This window comes from Petromyzon marinus, chromosome 19, assembly GCF_048934315.1.
Source record: "Petromyzon marinus isolate PM22_M1 ecotype Great Lakes invasive population chromosome 19, UKy_Petmar_22M1.pri1.0, whole genome shotgun sequence".
NCBI classification, from domain to species: Eukaryota; Metazoa; Chordata; class Hyperoartia; order Petromyzontiformes; family Petromyzontidae; genus Petromyzon; species Petromyzon marinus.
Window position 1 is genome coordinate 10,001,228 of NC_133685.1, and position 21,107 is coordinate 10,022,334.

Sequence of the window (21,107 nt, forward strand, 5' to 3'; positions counted from 1 at the left end):
TGACTCAGTCACTCCTGCACGGCCATACATAATGTGCAATTTCAACTCTGGCTCAGAGCCACGTAACTTGCCACGAGCACAGCCCATTGCTAGTTTGAGTGCGGGGAAGGTGTGGTGGGTGGTAGAGTCTCCACTATAGGGAGCTAAGGGGCCGTCCATAAATGACGTCACGCATTTGGAGGGGGGGGTCAGACATTTGTGACGATGTGTGACGAGGGAGGTGGGGGGGGGGTTGAGAAATGTGACGTCACATCAAAACGCGCAACTTTAAATAAATATATAATTGTTTTGACAACACTAATTGTTATAACAACACTCCTACAACATAAGAGTGCAGCGCCACATTAAATACGCACTACAACGACAATAGTTTAAAGCGATTTGAAGCATAAATTTTTATTTAAAGCTCTAGTGACGGCAGAGATTCATATTCTTGGTTCTTTCGGTAAAGTCACGTAGAAGGGAAACAATAAAATAATAAAAATATAAAACAATAAAATTCTCACGACGTTTCGACTGCAACACAAGCTTGTGTTGCAGTCGAAACGTCGTGAGAATTTTATTTTTTATATTTTTGTTATTTGATTGTTTCCCTTCTACGTGATTTGAAGCATGTTTTTATTTTTTAGAAAATGGAAATATGGTTTTAGGGGGGAGGGGCAGAGCTTTGTGACGTCATATTTGAGGGGGGGGGGGGTCTGACTTTTTGTGACGCCGTGTGACGAGAGGAGGAGGGGGGGGGGTCAAAAATCGTCCAAAATCGCGTGACGTCATTTATAGACCGGCCTCTAAGATGGTGTTTGGCCTACTCTTCCATGCTGGCCAGACGTCTTGGAAGATATAGCGGGAGCACCCACACTTTACCCCCACCACGCACGACCTCCTTGAACGACTGCGTCACTACAACCACTGCTGGGTGGACGGAGGCGGGGAGATTCAAGAAACTTGCCCAATTATTTGGCAGCTGCCGTGCGAGCAGATCGAATAGAGCCGGTGTCCTCTTGATTGCAAGGTCCAGTGTGGTCTGACCGTTATACCACGGTAGCATCCCACAGGGGAGGCTCATCAATTTCACCCCGCAGGAAATGGCGGTTGTGAGAGTGAAGCATCGAAAGGTGCGATCTGAAGCCAATATTTTTGCAAACCTTCGATAAAGCTGCCCAGAACACGTACAATAAGCCAACAACAGAACCCAGTTGCCAACGCACTTTGATCAAAAAGAGAAACGGGTTTTTATTGGACATATTTTACATCGTTCATATTGGTTAAAAAAAATGCAAAAAATTATAACGATCGTGTTCATCACAATAAAACATGCGCCTTATTAATTGTTTGCAACCAGATGCAAACTATAACGTGCAGTGGCATTCGATCCACATCATAACGCAACACCTCTCTCTCTCTCCTGTCGTCCTGTGTTTTACAGCCAGTGGCTAAATAACGTTATCCCAGCTGGGTTGACTCAATTGGAAGGTTACAAGCTCGCATTCCACTCGATGGGTCAACTCAGCCCTCCATCGTCCCTCGAGGGTCGATACAAAAAGTCGCACTTTATGGGAAGCGAACAAGTGTTTGTTTTATGGATGCACTGGCCCCAGCCATAGTAACGTGCAATTCCAACTGCTAGATCGGGGGCCACTTGATGGAGATGAGCATCACCCAACGGCCAATTACGCATGGAGATATTTGCGCTTTGTTAACAGAAGCATTATCCAGGCCTCATAATTCAGCTCGTGTCTTTTACCACAACTTAAATGGTAGGAAGGTCACCAGCCAAACAAGGCGATGAGTACAGGAGCCTAATGCCTTGCTATTCACAACACTGCAGGGACGCTTCCTCTGTTATATGCGAAAGCATCTATGCCCATAGCACAGCCGTCAATAATTATCTTCAATGGAAAACTCAACAACAGCAGAAAATAGCACTTTGTGGTACAACGATTGAGACAGGTGGAGAGTGTGGAACTTGGGTTATTCGTGATAAAAAAAGAGTCCGCGATTTAAAAAAAAACAATATTATAGACACTACAACAATGTGGAAATACTATATCCGCATTTTGCACATCATTGTCAAAATATAATATAAAAAAACACATTGTGCAGGTTCATGCAAGCCTCTTTCGAACCAGCACCACTACTCAAACAGCAGCGGCTTGTAAAAAATATTTTTGCATCAATTAATAACATTAATAATATTGTAGATCGACTTAGAAATAGTGTTTCTGCGCAATTATGGTGAAATGCTAAAAGGCGCTCCTAATAATCTCGGACCTATGCACTCTGCGTGACCGATCCACGTCAGATCCATCTCAGCGATTATGCCACCCGCGGACACAGACACTCTGCTTTTATCCAACTCTTAGCCTTTCTGCCCCATAGCTCCAATAACCCCCCTCCCACCCTGCCCCCCTTTAGTTATTGATAATATAATGCACCCCCCCCCCCCATTTATCATTAAGCCAAAGTTGTAAAGTCTGATAATGACTGTAAGGACTTGGCGGCAAGGTGGGAGGAGTGGTGGTGAAACGTGATTCACTCTGCTTAAAAGCATTCAACTTTACACTCTTTAATAGTTGCACGTTCAAATCCGGTTTGGGAGTTAGCTAAGCCCATCGTTCACATGAATCCTATCGTGTCGATCAAATGATTGGCACTTTGTGTGGGAAATCAACAGTGACTGCCCTGTGGAGAGACTATCCCGTATCGTGGGAATGTGGAATTGCCACCATGAGCTCAGGGCTGTCAATGGAAATGTGCGCTGTCCAATGCTCGACTGAGCAGAGAGACACTTTGACTTGACTTTTGAAAAAAGCAATCGATTATCCACAGCAACCCAAAGCGGTAGAGCCTATACGTGACGTTCTCTGTGTGTTTAAACAGCAGTGGTAACGCTTACCGTGGATATAGACCGTCAAAATAGAACCATGTTGGTAATTTACAAACGCAAGTGCCGAATCGCAAGGATACCTGCGGAGTGACGAGAATTGCAGCGGCGGTGGCCAATACGTTGACGGCAAAATATTTTGTCGTGGAACTCGGAACAAATGCTCACACGAGGGTCAGTGTCGTATTATCCTAGTAGCACAAGTAGCTACATATGCTACGGGTCCCGCACTTTCATGGGCCCCGCGCTAAATGCTTTCAAGCTATCAATTCCGGTTAGGTGATTCTGCACTTGCTCTATTACTATAGTACTATACCGCCTCCAACTTTTAGAAACGACTGGGTGTTTAAGGTGAGCGATTCGTCGTATTATTTGGCTGTATAGCAAATGAAAAAAAAGTACAATTACTTTAATATGCAAGTGAAAAATCTGTGTTTTAATATTTGCGGTTTTTATATTTATTTAGGGCCCATTTATAACATCATGCTACAGGCCCCGCACAAAGCTTAATCCGGCACTAACGAGGGTACAACAATTATTGTTCCAGCCGATGGAAAAAATAAAAAAAATTCTCCAAACCCGACTCAAGAATACAGACATGAAACCAAAAATATTTATTCCAATAGATGGCGCTACTTCTTTGTTAGACTCCTCAGCGGCAACTGTCGATCATCGCTCAGTGGAGGATCGCGGAGCCCGTTGAGATCCACCAAAATATATCATCGCAGCGCTCGGCGTATTTGCCCACCGTTGCATTGCAGAGGATAGAAGGGCAACCTAGCTTGGCACAGGTTGCGTCTGAAATATGGCACGCATTGTAGATTTACTCAAGAAATAGCGTCTCTGCAAACTACACTGGATTGTTTAAAGGCCGCTCTCGGCCCCCTCCTCCTAACCCTTCGCTCTCCACGTCTCATAAAGACGTTCAACTTCCAAAATGCTGATCTTCCAAAGCCCTCGTCTGTCAGTGGCTACATTTGAGGCTGACATTCGTTTCGTTATGTTTTACCATCGTAACTCATCAGAAGTGTGTCGTGCAAGTAAGGAAGACCCGTCCCCCTGGAGTTCCTGCAGTCAGTAGGGAGCACTGCATCCTTTCGTGGTGCAGGCCCTGGGAGATGCAGCCGATGAACTCGTCTGGTGCCACTCCGATTGGCCTCCCCACCTCTTATCCACTCATAGATGGCGCTCATTCGCGCTCTGCGCTGGGTTGCTTCACGTGCAATCAATGAATCAATCATCTGATGCAGCAAATGGTGAAGTGCAGGCCTTGAAATTACTTTCTCACGCCCACGCTGGTAGAAGGTACTCGACCTGAGGAAGCTCTTGAGAGCCCCCCTAGAGGGTTTTTTTGGCCTACTCTTCCACGATGACCACACCTCCTAGAAGAGATGAGAGTACCCACACTTTACCCCACCCCACCCGACCTACTGATGGACTAACCGTGGTGTACCCGTTTATGCTACTGGGTGGACAGAGATCAGGGGGATTAAAAGACAACAACTTTCAAGCTGCCACACCGCGAAGATTGAATCGGCGACCTCTGTCCAGCGTGTTAACCATTACACAAGGACAGCTTATGATGTATTTAACGTGTTATCAGGCATTGCTGGGCTATGCTAAATCAAGACAACAAAAACACAATTTTTACAATCGGGTTTTGCGCAGTCTTCAGTGACCAGCTTTTACCATCACCTCACGAGACTAGAAAACTTTAATTTTGATCACAGGATGTTTTCTCGGATTCGAATCAAATATCACAGCAGTGCTGGCTCAGTGCACTGACACGGCCATTGTGAGCCTCGAACATCACTTCAATTCGTTTAGAATCGCGTCTCGTCAACCGAGCGTTCTGACCGATGGTTTAACGAAATTGTCACGCACCAAATGTCGAGCTGATCGACTCCAGCAAAAGGGAGAGGGGTGGTGAAGGCAATGCTGCTGCAAGGAAATAAAAGAGTCAAAAAAAAGTCAAGCCAAAATGCACCTTGCTGACACAAAAGTCGCGTGCGGTCGAGTGCGCCGGTTTGAAGGTGAACCATTACTTTAATTCGAGGCTCAATCGCCCAAAACCGCCCCCTCAGTCTCTACTCCTGTCGACATTTGAACAACTGTCCTTGTGTGTGTGTGTGTGTCCCCCGCCCCCCCGAAGACTTTCACAACAACCACCACCACTGCCACCACTGCCACCACCGCCGTTGTCATCGTCACCTCCTCCTCCTCCTCGCTCCTCCTCCTCCTCCTCCTCTTCAGTCCCTCTCGACGACGCCCAGACATTTCTGGCTGCCGCCCACGTGCTCCGAGCCGGGGATGTGGGCACCGTAGCGGTCGACGCACCAGCAGAGGCCTCGCTTGCGGCCCTTCGACGGGTTGCACTGCACGCAGGCACCGAGCAGACGGACGTCGTGTGGTGGTGGGGGGGTGGGAGGGGGGGTGGTGGTGAGATCGTGGGGAATTCAAGCAACCGTGCGCGCTCACTCATTCTCCCCTCTCGTTGCTCGTTCGTTCATTGATTTGGAATGTTTTTGCTCGACGAAGCCGAATCGGTCGTTCGAATCGAGGATTTTTGTTGTTGCCGTTGTTGTGCGCTGCACGCGCCGTGCTCTTGACAACTGCGTCCGGTCATCGGGAAGCTTTTTGTTTTAAAATCTAGAATTAGCTTTTTGTTTGACAACTTGCAAGGCCCCCGCAGAGTATTCGCTCGCTCCTGAACAGCGGGACGGCTCAGAGGCGCGAGAAACTACGTACAGGCGGGAAGGCAGCCGCACGGTGAACTGGTGCCAACGTTTGCCAAAGGGTTGCGGTCCTCCATACATTAAGGCGCTATCAGCCAATGACGGCTGATATGAAGGTGTTTAGTTTGATGTCCTTCCGCCGCACCTCAGATTGGCTCGGTTGGCTACGTACGGTGCGAAAGAAGTTCAACATACACACATACATGATGAATCAGTGTTTGTGGGTAAATAAGACCCAGGAGCTTAAACAAATGCCGCTCGATAATATTGGTCTGGAAAGCCAATAAGCCAATGGGCGAAATATATATTTATATTGATATGTAAAATTATATTTACATGGGATTAGCTGAGGGTGGGTGATGATGCTAATTGTGTCGCTGAACCTGCTGCTAATGATGATGTTGCTGCTGCTAATGATGATGTTGCTGCTGCTAAAGATGGTCATGCAGCTACTACTTCTGTTAATGATAAGTCAATGATTGAGGCGATGCTGATGATGGTGATGATAATAAGTCAATGGCTAAGGTGATGCTGCTCAAGGTGATGGTGATGATAAGCCAATGATCAAGGTGATGATGATGATGATAATAAGTCAATGACCAAGGTGCTCCTGCTCAAGGTGATGATAATGATGATGATAAGTCAATGACTAAGGTGATGCTGCTCAAGGTGATGGTGATGATAAGTCAACGACCAAGGTGCTCCTGCTCAAGGTGATGGTGATGATGATGATGATAAGCCAATGATCAAGGTGATGATGATGATGATAATAAGTCAATGACCAAGGTGCTCCTGCTCAAGGTGATGATAATGATGATGATAATAAGTCAATGACCAAGGTGCTCCTGCTCAAGGTGATGGTGATGATGATAATAAGTCAATGACCAAGGTGATGCTGCTCAAGGTGATGCTGATAATAAGTCAACGACCAAGGTGCTCCTGCTTAAGGTGACGGTGATGATGCTGCTGATGCTGGTCTGCTGCTGCCGTCGACCGTGTCCAAACATTCAACGCGGAACCAACCCTCCCATCAAAAACTCAGCGAGGCCTTCTTTGGTGTCGACTTTCAAACAACAGATCAACGCGAGAGACAGCACGTGGGCCCCCCCTGCTCCCAGGGGAAGGGTCTCCTCGTCAGGTTACCTGCTTTCTTTTGTAAAAGCCCTTGCGGTCGCAGTTCGGGATGTAGATGCCTTTGGGGTTGAGCAAAGTCGTTTCTTTAAACAGCTTGATAACGCCTTCCATCCTTCTTTTGCACGGGCCCTGCAAAAGCGTGTTCACGTGGCAAAGTGATCGCGCGGCCGTTAGCGTCTTGCGAGCATCGCCGGCGGTTTGCGGCGTGACCTCTAACGAGCAAAGCGTTCAGAAGGAGAAGAAAAGTGCTCAGCCGGTACATGCCGCGGGCACTCTGATGACACACCGAATGCAAAGTCTCAGTACAGGATGGCCGTACCTGCCATTGGTAATCCTCAAGTACATTTTAAAATAAACTTCCCGCTTGATGTGTTTTAAAACGTGTGTGTGTATATACACACACACACACATCTATATTCGGCATGGAAGAGGAGGCCAAACCATCTTAAGCGGAGGCTCTTTCGCCAGCAGCGGCGTGAGCAAGATATTTTGCAGTCCTGCACCTTTGCCTATGTATGTATTTTTTTTTTAAGTATACAGATTAATAAAGTACGTAACTCTGCAAATCAATAAGCCTATTTTATTTTGGCGGAGCGGTGGCGGCAGTGGTTAGCGCACTACGTTATGAACCTGACGAACTTAGTTTCATCCCTTCTTCCTTCGTATCCATTAAAGCTGCAACTTTAGATTTGCTATCCACTCGATTGTCTGTTCAGACGCAGAGTGGATATCTCGTCCGTTCCTCATTTAAAGGAGTGAAGGCAGCAGCTGTTTATCACTCGTGAGTGATAACTAAATTGGTCTTTCCCCAACCGCAACCACCCCCCGTTGACCAACCCACACCGACCAGCGTGGTGAAGTATGGTCAAACAACCCCCATGACTAACACCGCGTGGGGAGGATCCCGTCGAGTGGTGACTTGATGGAGGGCCGTAAATTATCCTTTTGACCTTGCAATTGCCTTTCGATGCACAAACTGTCCCCCTTTTGCTTCGTTAACTGAAGGTGGCGCTGATCAGCTACGACTCTTTAAAGTAATTTTAAAATGCCAAGTAATATTTGTTGGTGTTCTGTTTTGCAAGAGTCGTGCGGGGTTGGTGGATCGCAGAGAGACTATCACACGCTGGGAGACTCCTGTTCCGATGGGCAACTATCACACGAAATGCGCAGGTTTTCCTCTGGGCATTTAAAGATCTCGTTTTCGCCCACCACTCGCGAGACGCGTAACGTATGCGTCTGATGTTGGCCAACACTCCGGATAATTTAGGTGGCTGCACAATAAAGTGTTGTGGCTGGTTGGAAAAATTCGCCTGTTTGGTGGACGAACATGTTCCTTACAAGACGCGGTACAGCAAGGAGGTTGTTGATTGTATCTCTATTGGTCACTTGCAGGTGTAGGTTTTCTGTGAGTACTCCAGTTGTTTCCCCCCCCCCCCCCCATGCGCAAAGGAAAAATACTCATTCAGGAATTGGTCAAAAAACACCCAAAACAGTTAAACGTCGTTTCAAATTCCCACAGCCTGTCAATCTGAACACGCGATATCCACAACGGTCGGTCACTGAATGATGGCAAATGGTAAATGTGCAGCCCTGCCATGGATGGCTCATACCACTGCTTGAGAGAGGGACATCTGCTGGAATGAGTCTTAGATAGCACCTTCCCGACGGTATTTAGCCTACTCTTCCATGCTAGCCAAACGCCATGGAAGAGGTGGAAGAGCCCACACTTTACCCCACCACACGCAGCCTGCCGATGGATTAACTGAGTTATTTTAAGAAACTTGCCACATTGTTTCAACTGCCGTGTCCGGAGTTCGTCGAATCTGCCCGGCGACCTCTGGATTGCAAGCCCTGTGTGCGCTAACAATTACACCGTGGCTGCATCCCTGTACCTGTGACGTCTCATCCCAAATCCTGAATTTGATGAGCATTCACTTTGATTATTAAGATTGTTGAAAGTATCTTCCAGCTGAAATGAGCGTGGGGTGATACAAATCTCCAAGGTGGTCCAGATGTCTTGGCACACCCCAGTTAATTAATCCCTAACATTTTTTTTTCCATTTGCACGTTCTTTTCTGTTTTAAATAAACCTTTCTTTAACAATATTAAGTTTTAGAGAATCGAATGGGGGTCATAAAACATCATGACCACCCTGTACATTGGCGATGCCAAGCCAGTGATGTAAATGCCACATTCCTACGGTTGGGGGTGGGTCCGTTTGCATACAGCTAAGTACTTTTCATACCACACAGGTCAATACAATGTACACTGCACGATAAAATGTATACTGCAAAACCCATCATACTTCACAGGTCAATATAATAATAAAATATATACTACGATGGGTTTTGAGCTGCCACCCATCACGACTGGGATTGGAACTCGGACTATTCCAACTGTCAGTGGGACGCTCTAAGCACAGCGCCAGCCGGCCAAATTGATAACGATGACTAGGCAAAAAAAAAATCCTTTTCTCCTAATCTTCATCGATGCAGCGTGGAACACGCACGGTTAGGTGCCCTCACTGCCGCCGTCGGTCAGACTGGAGAGAGACCAACAAGGGTAGGAACCGTACCCCAGCGCATCGCAGCAACTCCCCATAGCCCCCTGGGTGTATTTTTATGCATGCATCCCATTACACTTAGCGCGTGCGCATTTCTTCTCTTGACCTTTGCGGTGCTGGGGGTTTTGCATCGCCTGTGCGTGACACTTGTGCTGTCTTTGTTTGGTTGCAAATTGAAATCTCGGTTGGGCCACACCGACGACCAATCATCCCTCCGGTGGTCGTTAAAGTGACTGCCGATTTTCGGGAAGTCAACGGTGGTCGTGAGAGTCACGGAATTGTCTGGGCCATGCCATAGGAATGTTGAATTTTCGACACTTGGTTCGAGTTGCTGACAAACTAGCACGACCCCGTGTGATCCGGGAGAATGTTAATTTGACTGTGTCATCCGTGTTGGAAGGTCAACAGTGGTGGTCCTATGGATACACTTGCCTCAACATGGTAATGTGGGCTTTCCACTATTCGCTGAGGGCTGTAACCAGCAAATGAGGATCCTCTCATTGCTCTTGAGTAGGAACTCACTGGGACCGGGTCACAAAGCGGTGACCGAACGACGGCCGACTTAAACACTGCAAGTTGTAATCAGGTGGTGGGAAGAAGGAGGAGGGGAATGAGTGCCGGAGTTGAGCAGGACGGGGAATGAAGGGGGAGGCAAAGGGCTTTTTGCTGGAGGTCGACAGGGAAACACAATTTAAAAGGGAGTGAGGAGCACAAGTCGGGTCGAGAGCCTGAAACGATTGAGCTGACATTGCAGTTTGACCGTGAAACTTGGAATTGTAAAGTTGCGTGCACGAACATTTACAGTAGTTACTCGATAGATGTCACCACATCCAGTTAAGGCTTCATATCCCCGGCGCTAACAACACGAGTACCACTCAGTGAGTGATCAACACGGGCGATCGTAACTATAAACCATTCAACTTTATTTTTTATTTGACCAGTTAAGGCCCACTGGGCTACATAGTCCTTTTTCAGAAGCGACCTGGCCACAAATGATAGCTCAACGAAGTGGCTTATCACGTGGGAATGTACAGCAGCCAAATCCTCGCATCGGGACGCCGATCCACGTCACGCGGCAGTGGAATCATCACGAGCCCAATGTGACGACGAGGCACGCCGATGCGACGCGCAATGCACGAGCACGGACGCACTCGGCCTTGTGGATTTTCGTTGCACACACAACCTGCCATGCCTTCCCACCCGAAATCCCCCGAGAATCCCCGCCACGCTCACGTATTCGGTGTCCTGCTTCGCCTCGGCCGAGTGCACGTTCATGGCCGTGTTCTCCGCCAGCACGCGGTAGCGCTCCTTCTTCGAGCGGTGGTGACTGTGCGCCGGGCGCTGGCGGCTGGGCCCTAGTTGGACGACGGGGGAATCCGCGGGTTCGCCGGCGGGGGCCTCCTCCGCCTGCCCGGCGGGGGAGGGATCGTCCCTCGCGTCGCCAGCGTCTGCGTGGGGAGAGCGTCGGCAATGAGGGCAGGGCACCGAGAGGCAACGGCTTTCCCCGGCGCAAGCTGAACGTTTGTACGACAGACTAGGTTCAACACGCTCCTCTCGCGACTAATGCTGTCCATGGTAAAGGTTTTTTTTTTTTCCTTTGGGTTATATCGCGTAAATATAAACGTGTCGTTAAGTCGCCAGCACCTGACACCGGTTTCTCACAAAGACAAAACGTGCCAATGAGTTACTACTTCAGCACACCGGTGTGTTGGAGAGTAAACTCACAACAACTATGAACTTTTTACATTTTTTTACCAGGTAAGGCCCACTGAGCTATATGTGTGTATGTTGAACTTCTTTCATGCCGTACGTAGCCAACCATGCTCATCGGAGGTGCGGGGGAAGGGCAACAAACTCAACACAAAAATCTGTTCTGAAGAAATTAGTTTTCAATCTCGCTTTTAAAGCGTATTGCTTCAGCGGATTCCTAACATCGGAAGGAAGAGCATTCCAGACGGCCGCAGAAGCCCATCTGAAAGCGCGCGATGCAGTGACCGACCGTCTTTGTTCGATGGCGAGCCACCAGACGCTGCGAAGGTGACCGGCGTTCGCGTGATATTAATGCAGCTCTTTTGCAGAGGCGAGCTGGCCACACACGATAGCCCAATGCAGTGGCTCATCATGTGCAAATGTATAGCAGTCAAATACTCTAAACTCATGATTCTAAATCTGGAGGGAAAAAACAGAGAACCCGAAGAAAAATCCACGCGACCACGGGGATAACATGTAAACTCCAAATTTACAGCAGGCATCAGAATCGGGAACGAACCCACGACCTCATGCATACCGGACGAGGTAGTTGACATTCCGCCACAGTGTAATTGGAGTTGGCCAAAAACATTCCACTGTGGGACCATCCTGAAAAAGAGTCTTCGGAATCAGTGTTGGCTTTCCGGGATAATTAAGTAATTATGATTGTCGTTACTATCACAGAGCTCTGTTGTTCTTCTTATTATTAATGTTTTGGGTGTGAGTTCAACGTTGAGCAATCTCTCTGTTCAAAATGAGTGTGCAGAGGGGGGGGGGCAATTATATCTTCGTGCCCCCCGCCACTCCATGGCCGTGCGAGTCTCTGTGTAAGGTAGCCACTGATGGTTTCGAGCAAAGTGGTGCCCATTGTTACCGCTGCGCAGAGACGGTGGGCCACAGTGAGGCCCCCTGGCCAGGGATCACGGTGAGGCCCCCTGGCCAGGGGACCACGGTGAGGCCCCCTGGCCAGGGGTCACGGTGAGGCCCCCTGGCTAGGGGTCACGGTGAGGCCCCCTGGCTAGGGGTCACGGTGAGGCCCCCTGGCTAGGGGTCACGGTGAGGCCCCTTGGCCAGGGGTCACGGTGAGGCCCCCTGGCCAGGGACCACGGTGAGGCCCCCTGGCTAGGGGTCACGGTGAGGCCCCCTGGCTAGGGGCCACGGTGAGGCCCCCTGGCCAGGGGACCACGGTGAGACCCCCTGGCTAGGGGTCACGGTGAGACCCCCTGGCCAGGGGTCACAGTGAGGCCCCCTGGCCAGGGGTCACGGTGAGGCCCCCTGGCCAGGGACCACGGTGAGGCCCCCTGGCTAGGGGTCACGGTGAGGCCCCCTGGCCAGGGACCACGGTGAGGCCCCCTGGCTAGGGGTCACGGTGAGGCCCCCTGGCCAGGGACCACGGTGAGGCCCCCTGGCTAGGGGTCACAGTGAGGCCCCCTGGCCAGGGGACCACGGTGAGGCCCCCTGGCTAGGGGTCACGGTGAGGCCCCCTGGCTAGGGGTCACGGTGAGGCCCCCTGGCTAGGGGTCACGGTGAGGCCCCCTGGCCAGGGGACCACGGTGAGGCCCCCTAGCCAGGGGGCCACGGTAAGGCCCCCTGGCCAGGGGGCCACGGTGAGGCCCCCTGGCCAGGGGACCACGGTGAGGCCCCCTGGCCAGGGGACCACGGTGAGACCCCCTGGCTAGGGGTCACGGTGAGGCCCCCTGGCTAGGGGTCACGGTGAGGCCCCCTGGCTAGGGGTCACGGTGAGGCCCCCTGGCCAGGGGACCACGGTGAGGCCCCCTGGCCAGGGACAACGGTGAGGCCCCCTGGCCAGGGACCACGGTGAGGCCCCCTGGCTAGGGACCACGGTGAGGCCCCCTGGCTAGGGGTCACGGTGAGGCCCCCTGGCCAGGGGACCACGGTGAGGCCCCCTGGCCAGGGACAACGGTGAGGCCCCCTGGCCAGGGACCACGGTGAGGCCCCCTGGCTAGGGGTCACGGTGAGGCCCCCTAGCTAGGGGCCTCGGGGCCACCGCACTCACGACGTGAAGCGATTTACAGTGAGGGAAAAAAGTATTTGATCCGCTGCTGATTTTGTACGTTTGCCCACTGACAATGAAATGATCAGTCTATAATTTTAATGGTAGGTTTATTTGAACAGTGACAGACAGAATAACAACAACAAAAATCCAGAAAAACGCATGTCAAAAATTTTATAAATTGATTTGCATTTTAATGAGGAAAATAAGTATTTGACCCCCTCTCAATCAGAAAGATTTCTGGCTCCCAGGTGTCTTTTATACAGGTAACGAGCTGAGATTAGGAGCACACTCTTAAAGGAGTGCAACATTTTTGCCATGCGTTTTTCTGGATTTTGTTGTTGTTATTCTGTCTCTCACTGTTCAAATAAACTTACCATTAAAATAATAGACTGATCATTTCTTTGTCAGTGGGCAAACGTACAAAATCAGCAGGGGATCAAATACTTTTTTTCCCCTCACTGTACATAGCAGACGGGAATAGTGCGGATGATTCAGCCCTAGCCACGGCGCCACCCACTCCAGCTCCCCCGTAGCAGCGCATTAATGCGACGCGCCGGAGTCTCACTCACATGCCAAGCAAAAGCAAATAAAAACACAGAGCGGATGAACAAAACAAAAAAACGGCTCGGGATAATCGTCGCCGTCGTTCTCTTCTCTCACAGAGCAGAGAGCGCAGCAGCAGACTGTCGCATTCGCTTCATAGCAAGGATGCTTTCACGTCGCTGGGACCGTGCAAAGGTTACCCGGGGGGGGGGGGGGGTGGTGGTTCGCTCTCGGAACACAACGGCTGTGTCATCAATTGCGCATTCTGTTACGCGCAAAAGAGCAGCCTCGCGGCGTGAACCAGCGCGCACCGCGGACGCCGGCAAGCTGTGCGTAAGCGGAACCTTTTTTTCCTTCCAAAAAGGGGGCTTGTTGTGATTGCCCTTAACACCCCGGCGGGTTTCAACTGAAGCCCGCCGAATGGGGGTTCGGTGTTTACTCCTTGGCCTGGTTTTGCCACCTGCCCGCGGTGTGTGTGTGTGTGTTGCGCGCGTCTGTAAGGGGAGCGGTAGTTGTAGCGGTTAGCGCTACGCTGCGCTACGAACCTGGCGACGAGGGTTTGATTCCCGCTCACGGCCAACACCGGTGACGACAATCTGAACCGGTCCTGGGCCTCCCCCTAGGTCGACTCGGCCTCAAATGAGTACCTGGTGCGATGTGTAAACATCGTTACTGGGGAGACAAAGGCGGTCAGGCGTGGTGTTGGCCACCCACCCCCTCGTGTGCCGTGCCGGCCTTTATAGGTGCTGCTCACTAACAGCACTTGCGCCTACAGTCTTGTTAAAGCTACACGGGGGATCTTTGCCTTTGTGCGTGTGAGCGGGAGCCGCGCGTCGTGATGCGTGTCGCGAAGGTCGTCTTCACGCGTCTCCTTCTGGGGTTAATTCCCTGCGACCAAGCCACCCGGGATGCGTCCGGTCTCGCCGCGCCTCGCAAGCTAAGTGGGAATCGAGCCTGGGGAGCGCTTAGATGGGTGACGACCGCGCACAACAACAGCGGTTTTTATGGTTTGTTTGGTGCCAGTACGTGGCGGTGCAGTCAGCTGTATTACTCTTTCGCACGCCCCCCCCCCCCCCCACCTTCGACAAGCGCGCACTGACCAGCGTGGTGAAGTATGGTCAAACGTGCTCACGATCCCTGTCCAGCGGTGGGCTGCCAAAGAGGCCGTACGCGTGCCAGGTTTATTGCTGGATATCGGCACGATCCAACCAGGTGGCGCTGTGGCAAGGGGCTCTGAGCGTACATTTTTAGGAGCGTGCCAGGTTTCAGAGGGATGATGACTCGTCCCATCGTCCTCCTGGGGGGTCAACAAAAATTGCTCTAACTTTGTGACAAGCCCCACTGCAGTGGTCCTATCGAGAAGCAGGTCCGCGCCGTGGGAATGTGTTCTATTCTACACTGCTGGCTTTGTGCCAGCATCGATGACGTGTGCCGTCCCATGCTCGTATTGAGGAAGGAGACACTTTGACGTGTTTTAATTGGCAGGCGGCCAAAATCGTAGAGGAAAAGTAATCTCAAAAGTAAATCGAGTAGTTATCTATTGATGGGGGGAGGGGGGGGGGGGAAGTCTTACTCGGCTTGACGTTTGTATCGACCTATTTGCCAGTGAGGTTGAGGGCTTTCAAGTGCGTTCGTTTTAATGTCGCAGTTCATGATGCCATGCGCTCCCTTGACTTTATACATTTACAAAGAATAAAAAAAGTGTATCCCTGCTCAAACGAACTTTCGCCGATCCTCATCTCCCCTGCCAGCCTTGAGTCATCGGTGGTAATTTCACATTTGTGGCAGGGCCTTGTCTATCCAAGCTGACATCTTACAAAAAAAATCGAGAAATTGCTTTATTGAGTCGACAGTGAACCTGGATTGGCACGTCTACCTTCTTCAAATAAGATGCAACCCAAAACACAATGGGCCCTTTCAGATAACTACACTGGGACCCTGTGCCCTGAGACGTCCAGAGATATGAGTGTGAACCTTCCTTTAACAAGTAAAGGTTGCAGCCCTGCACTGTCTTGCTGAAGCCACTTCTGGCAGAAGGGGCCTCTGTGAGAGAAAGTTCTAAATTGGCGTTCGTCATTGCAAGGCCCCGCGGGCCACTGGCGATTCCTGGTGGCCTTCAGTGCGACCCCTGACGTGCGGACAACCGACAATGCACATGAACACCCCCACCCCCCACCCATCATTGTGCTGTTGTCAAACCCCAATGGTTGCAAATGATGTGGCGGCCCTCACACTGATGATGTCTTATCGGCGAAAGTGACCTCCCTCCCCCACCCTCTGAAAATGAATGAAGAACGCTGATCTAGAGGGCTCCTCGCGGAAGGATTTTGGCCTGCTTTCTCACTCTGGCCAGACGTCTTCGGAGGAGGTGGGAGTACCCAGACTTTAACCGACCACACGCCACCTGCCGATTGACTCATCTTGTGGCGATGCCCATTTACTGTGCACCGTTGGGTGGACAGAGGCGGGGATTTCTGAAAATTCCCCGATCGTTTCGAGTGTCGCGAACGGGGAGATCGAGTCGAACCGGCGAACCTCGTGATTACAAACGCAGTGTCGGTGTGTGCTGTTGCTAACCGTTACAACATGGCAGTTTCGGTAACAGGGGATTGGTAAGTGACACGTACATTAAGGCACTCCATCGCAGCAACCTTAGTGACACCCTTCGCCGATCTATCAACACATGGTTAGCGCGCTTGGCTACGCGCGGTGCGAAAGGAGTTCAACATACATGCACATGCCAAGTGACGTCACAAGAGAGCAACGATGACGTGGGTTATCGTGGCTGCAACGTCTTTCGTCGCATTAACAAGCGTCTGCCTCTGCGTGGGGGACACCGAGGGCGCATCACAACAGGTGTGCATCTACAAGACAACAGCAGCTGTTTGTTTCTTGGGTTGCGTCTTCATGTAAGCCAGCCCTGACAAACAAAGCAACCACCGTCACCAACAGCTACAACACCGAGCGGCATCGACATTCATTAACAAGCACGTCACGTTCGTATACCCACCGTGGCACTGATGAACGGGCACGATTTGAGATCACTTATTGCATGAAAACAAAAAAAATCAACGTTGTCTCGTTTGTGCTGCGTTATCTGCACTGTCCCAATTCAGTTTCAGTTTATTTTGGTATAGCCCTGTGAGCCATTCGGCTCTTGAATCGGGTGCAACCACAACTCAACAAAAAAAAACACGAACAAGAAAAACATCTTAAATTGACTATGTGACTCATGTTGTACTGCCTGTCTCAATTGTTCCGTCTTGGTTTGCACTGCCTGGTTTGTGCTGTTCCATGTGTGATGTGTCTCGTCTGTGCTCGTCTCATCTGCACTGCATGTCTCGTGCTGTTTCACTTGAAAACAATTTTTAACTTTCCAGGTAAGGCCCACTGAGCTATATATATTGCAGCTCTTTTTCAGAAGCGACCTGGCCACAAATGACAGCTCAAAGAAGTGGTTTATCACTTGGAAATGTATCGCAGCCAAATACTCTAAACGACACGCGCTCCCACTGTGTCGTCCCGTCCCGCCTGTATTTTCTCTCTCGTGTTGTCTTATCTAATCTCGATAGCAGGCCTCGTCTGTGCTGTCAGTGCTCGCTGTCTCTGCTATGCGAATATTCCACAAATAAACAAACAAACACACACAAAGCGTGTGCGCAAATCGTCAATCATTCACTCAAATGCCCACACGCTTTTCCCCGCAAGCGTTAACACACGCCTAATTACAGCACTCGCATCACATGATATGCATCGTAAGTTAAACACATCACAGCACAACACACAGCTCATCAGCGAACCCACCAACACACTGCCGGGCTTTCACAACACACATCTCATCAGCGCTGCCACCGCCATCACACTGCCCGGCTCCGACTACACACAGCTCATCAACGAGTAGACCACCACCACCACACTGCCCGGCTTCCACTACACACAGCTCATCAGCGAGTCGGCCACCACCACACTGCCCGGCTTCCACTACACACAGCTCATCAGCGAATCGACCACCACCACACTGCCCGGCTTTCACAACACACATCTCATCAGCGCGCCCACCGCCATCACACTGCCCAGCATCCCCTACACACGGATCATCAGCGAGTCGGCCACCGCCACACTGCCCGGCTTCCACTACACACAGCTCATCAGCGAGTCGGCCACCACCACACTGCCCGGATTTCACAACACACAGCTCATCAGCGATCCCACCACCACCACACTGCCCGGCTTCCACAACACACAGCTCATCAGCGAGTCGACCACCACCACACCGCCCGGCTTCCACTACACACAGCTCATCAGCGAGCCCACCACCACACTGGCCCGGCTTTCATCTTCCATGCAAACAAAAGGGCAGCTGTTAACCAGCACGAACCACAGCAAATGCGGTCACCTAATGGTGCGGGCTACGCACTCAAAGCCGTGGAACTTGGCACTGCCCCAAATCCACACGTGAAGGCGGTGGTGAGTGAGCCGGTAGAGCGTGAGCGGGTGAGTTAGTGGGTGAGTGAGTGCGTTAGCGAGGTCAGTTGAGTTTTTTTTTATATAAAGATTGAAAACTCATTTCTTTACAACTGCTTTTGTTGTCCTCCCCCAGCACCTCCGATTAGCATAGTCGTCTACGTACGGTGCGAAAGAAGTTCAACACACACACACATACAGAAGGCATGCGTACATCCACAGAGACCGAATCTCGAATACCGTACAGCCGCTCTTCAATACGACCGCACGAAATCACCAACCCACCCATCGGAATTCAATCGTATTTTCACTCTCCCCCCTCATTGAGGAAACCCACCAACCCCACCGCCCTACTCGACCCACCTGCGTTCGACTGCAGCGGCGAGTGCTGCAGCTGCTGCTGCTGCTGGTGGTGATGGTGATGGGGGTGCTGGCGGGATCTGCACACCCCGGAACCCTCGAGCAACGCCTGGAGGGGCCTCTCCTCCCCGGCTCGCGGCGAGCAATGCAGCCCCGAGCCGCAGCGCTCCGTGTACACGCCGCACGCCTGCCCGTCCAGCAGCGCGCAGGTCCTGCAGCAGCCGCAGCCGGGCTCCCGCACGAGTTCGCAGCCCCTCGGCGGGTCGCACTGCGCGAGGGCTTTCTCGTCGCACGGTTCGCAGTGAACCAGCCCCGAGCCACCGCCGCCACCGCCACCACCACCACCACCGCCGCCGCCACCGCCGCCGGCCGAGGTGGCAGCGGCGGCGGCAGCGGCGGCGGCAGCGGCGGCGGCGGCGGTAGCAGCCCAGGGGCTGCCAGCTCGATTCGGGGCCATGGCGCACAGGACTAGCAGTGCCATGCGAGTCCAGCAGATTGGGACTCCCATGGGCAGCATCGTTTAGCTACGCAGACGCCGCCTGCTCCTGCTGATGCCTGCTGCCTGCTGCTGCTGCTGCTCCTGCTGCTGCTGCTCTTGCCGCTTCTCTTTGTATTAAATAGTGTTGCTTTATTACGCGCGGGGTATTTTTGTTGTTGTTTGGTTTGTTAAGTGACAGTTACTGATGAGGCTATTTTGCACGTCGTCGGCTTATTTAGGTCAGATTATTCTTAATGTTGATTTGGGTTTGCTGAGCTCTGCGTTCGTATTAAAGCGCACAAGTTGGATAGTTCGGTTGTCATACGATGTAATTCTACTGTTTAACATTTATATACGGAGAGTTACGGTTGACTAATTTGCCCTGCTGACTGTTCTACAAACTCTGCATCGACAAGATAACCCCCCGCTGACTACTGGGGGCTATTGTAAAACAATGCTGTCGTACTACTACCGCTGCTGCTGCTGTTATTCGTCTTAATGATAACGCTATTCAGCAATGCTTGCAGTGGCCTCTCCGATAGACGCACGGGAATGGTGAGGGCGACACAACTGACAGGCAAGTCTGCAAGAACTGCTCCTTATAGACTCTATCTCCTCCCACTTACCCAGCCCTCCTACACCACCCCCCTCCTCCTCCTCCACACTACTTCCCTCCCTCCCTCCCACCACCACCACAACCCCCATCACCACCACCACCTACTCTTTCTCCCTCCCTTCACACATCACCTCAACAGCCCACAAAGCCTCAACCCACCCCAGTTGCCTGTTTAACAGTGAAACCCCATGCAGGTCCTTCTCTCTCCCTCTCTCTCTCACACACACGGCCGAGTGTGGGTTTTGTCATCGCCTAATGAATAAGACACGCCTTGCCCTGGATCAGAACCCACGCGCCTAGCCTTTATGCCCACTTGTCCTTCTCGCGACTCCTGCGCGCTGATTCTTACACACACACACCACGCACCCATCAGCGTCTCGCTGCGCGCGCACTTACTACGCACGCCGCGTGCTTTTTGACGGGCTACTGAGTGCCTTCGAGCGCGCGACGCCTATGCAGAAAGAAGGCGCGCAGGGCGCACCACGATGGTGCTGCGGTGGGTCAACCTCACCCCGCCCGCCCCTTGTCACCCATTGTGCTGATGTTCGCGCACCGCGACAGTTGTTAATGTAAGGCTGAGTCGACCCGAAGGGAGGCCCCCAGCTAGGAGCGGTTCAGATATTTACCAACGCTGTTGGCCGTGAGTGGGAATCGGAGCTCGGCCCACCAGGGTTCTTTGTAGCGCAGTGCACTAACCTGCTAAGACCCATTGCTCCCCGCGTACATTTAACAAGACGTAGACAAAGGTTCCCGAGCAGAGCCTTAATAGACTGTTGGTGAGAGTGCTGTTAGCGAGCACGTATGATGGGTGGCCACCACCATACCGGTGGCGATGCTTACACACCGCGTCAGGTACTCATTTGAGGCTGAGTCGACCTAGGGGAGGTCCAGAGCCGGTTCAGCTAATCGTCACTGGCGTCGGCCGTGAGCGGGAATCGAACTCGGGGTTTGTAGCGCAGCGTTCTAATCGTACGCAAGCACACACATGCACACACGCACGCATGGAAACTTGCAAACACATGTAGACGTGCATGCAAAAACACAAAGATCCCCGTAAAAAATTTTGGGGCAAGTGCTTTTGGCGAGCACCTATGAAGGCCGGCACGGCACACGAGGGGGTGGGTGGCCAGCACCACGCCCGGTCGCCTTTGTCTCCCTAGTGTCGATGTTTGCACACCGCACCAGGTACTCATTTGAGGCTGAGTCGACCTAGGGGAGGCCCAGAGCCAGTTCAGATAATCGTCACTGGCGTCGGCCGTGAGCGGAAATCGAACTCTGGTCGCCGGGGTTTATAGCGCAGCACGCTAACCGGTGCGCTGCCGCTCCCCATGCACACACACACACACGTTCATATACACACATATAAATACATACACACACATACGCAGACGCATAAACACGCACACCCTCCTGCTGCATGCTTTCAGCATCCCACAGACACAGTACAAATGGCCAAATGAAACCTGCTTTTATATATACACAGTTGTTGACTTCGTGGATTGTTGCCGTCCATGTCATTGCCATTGTCCGATATTATATATTTAGAAACGTCGTATTATTATTA

At 51.6% G+C, this 21,107-nt stretch overlaps 1 protein-coding gene across 1 annotated transcript; it reads right to left on the reverse strand.

The window, feature by feature from the left end:
- Window positions 1-1,208: 1,208 nt before the first annotated feature.
- LOC116943853 (insulin-like growth factor-binding protein 5) lies at window positions 1,209-19,529 on the reverse strand. Its single transcript, XM_032957111.2, has 4 exons — window positions 18,453-19,529; window positions 10,550-10,764; window positions 6,763-6,882; window positions 1,209-5,259 (listed from the first exon to the last, which is right to left on the reverse strand). The coding sequence occupies exons 1-4, from the start codon at window positions 18,964-18,966 to the stop codon at window positions 5,134-5,136; spliced, it is 975 nt and encodes a 324-aa protein (XP_032813002.1). The 5' UTR covers window positions 18,967-19,529; the 3' UTR covers window positions 1,209-5,133.
- Between the last annotated feature and the right edge of the window lie 1,578 nt (window positions 19,530-21,107).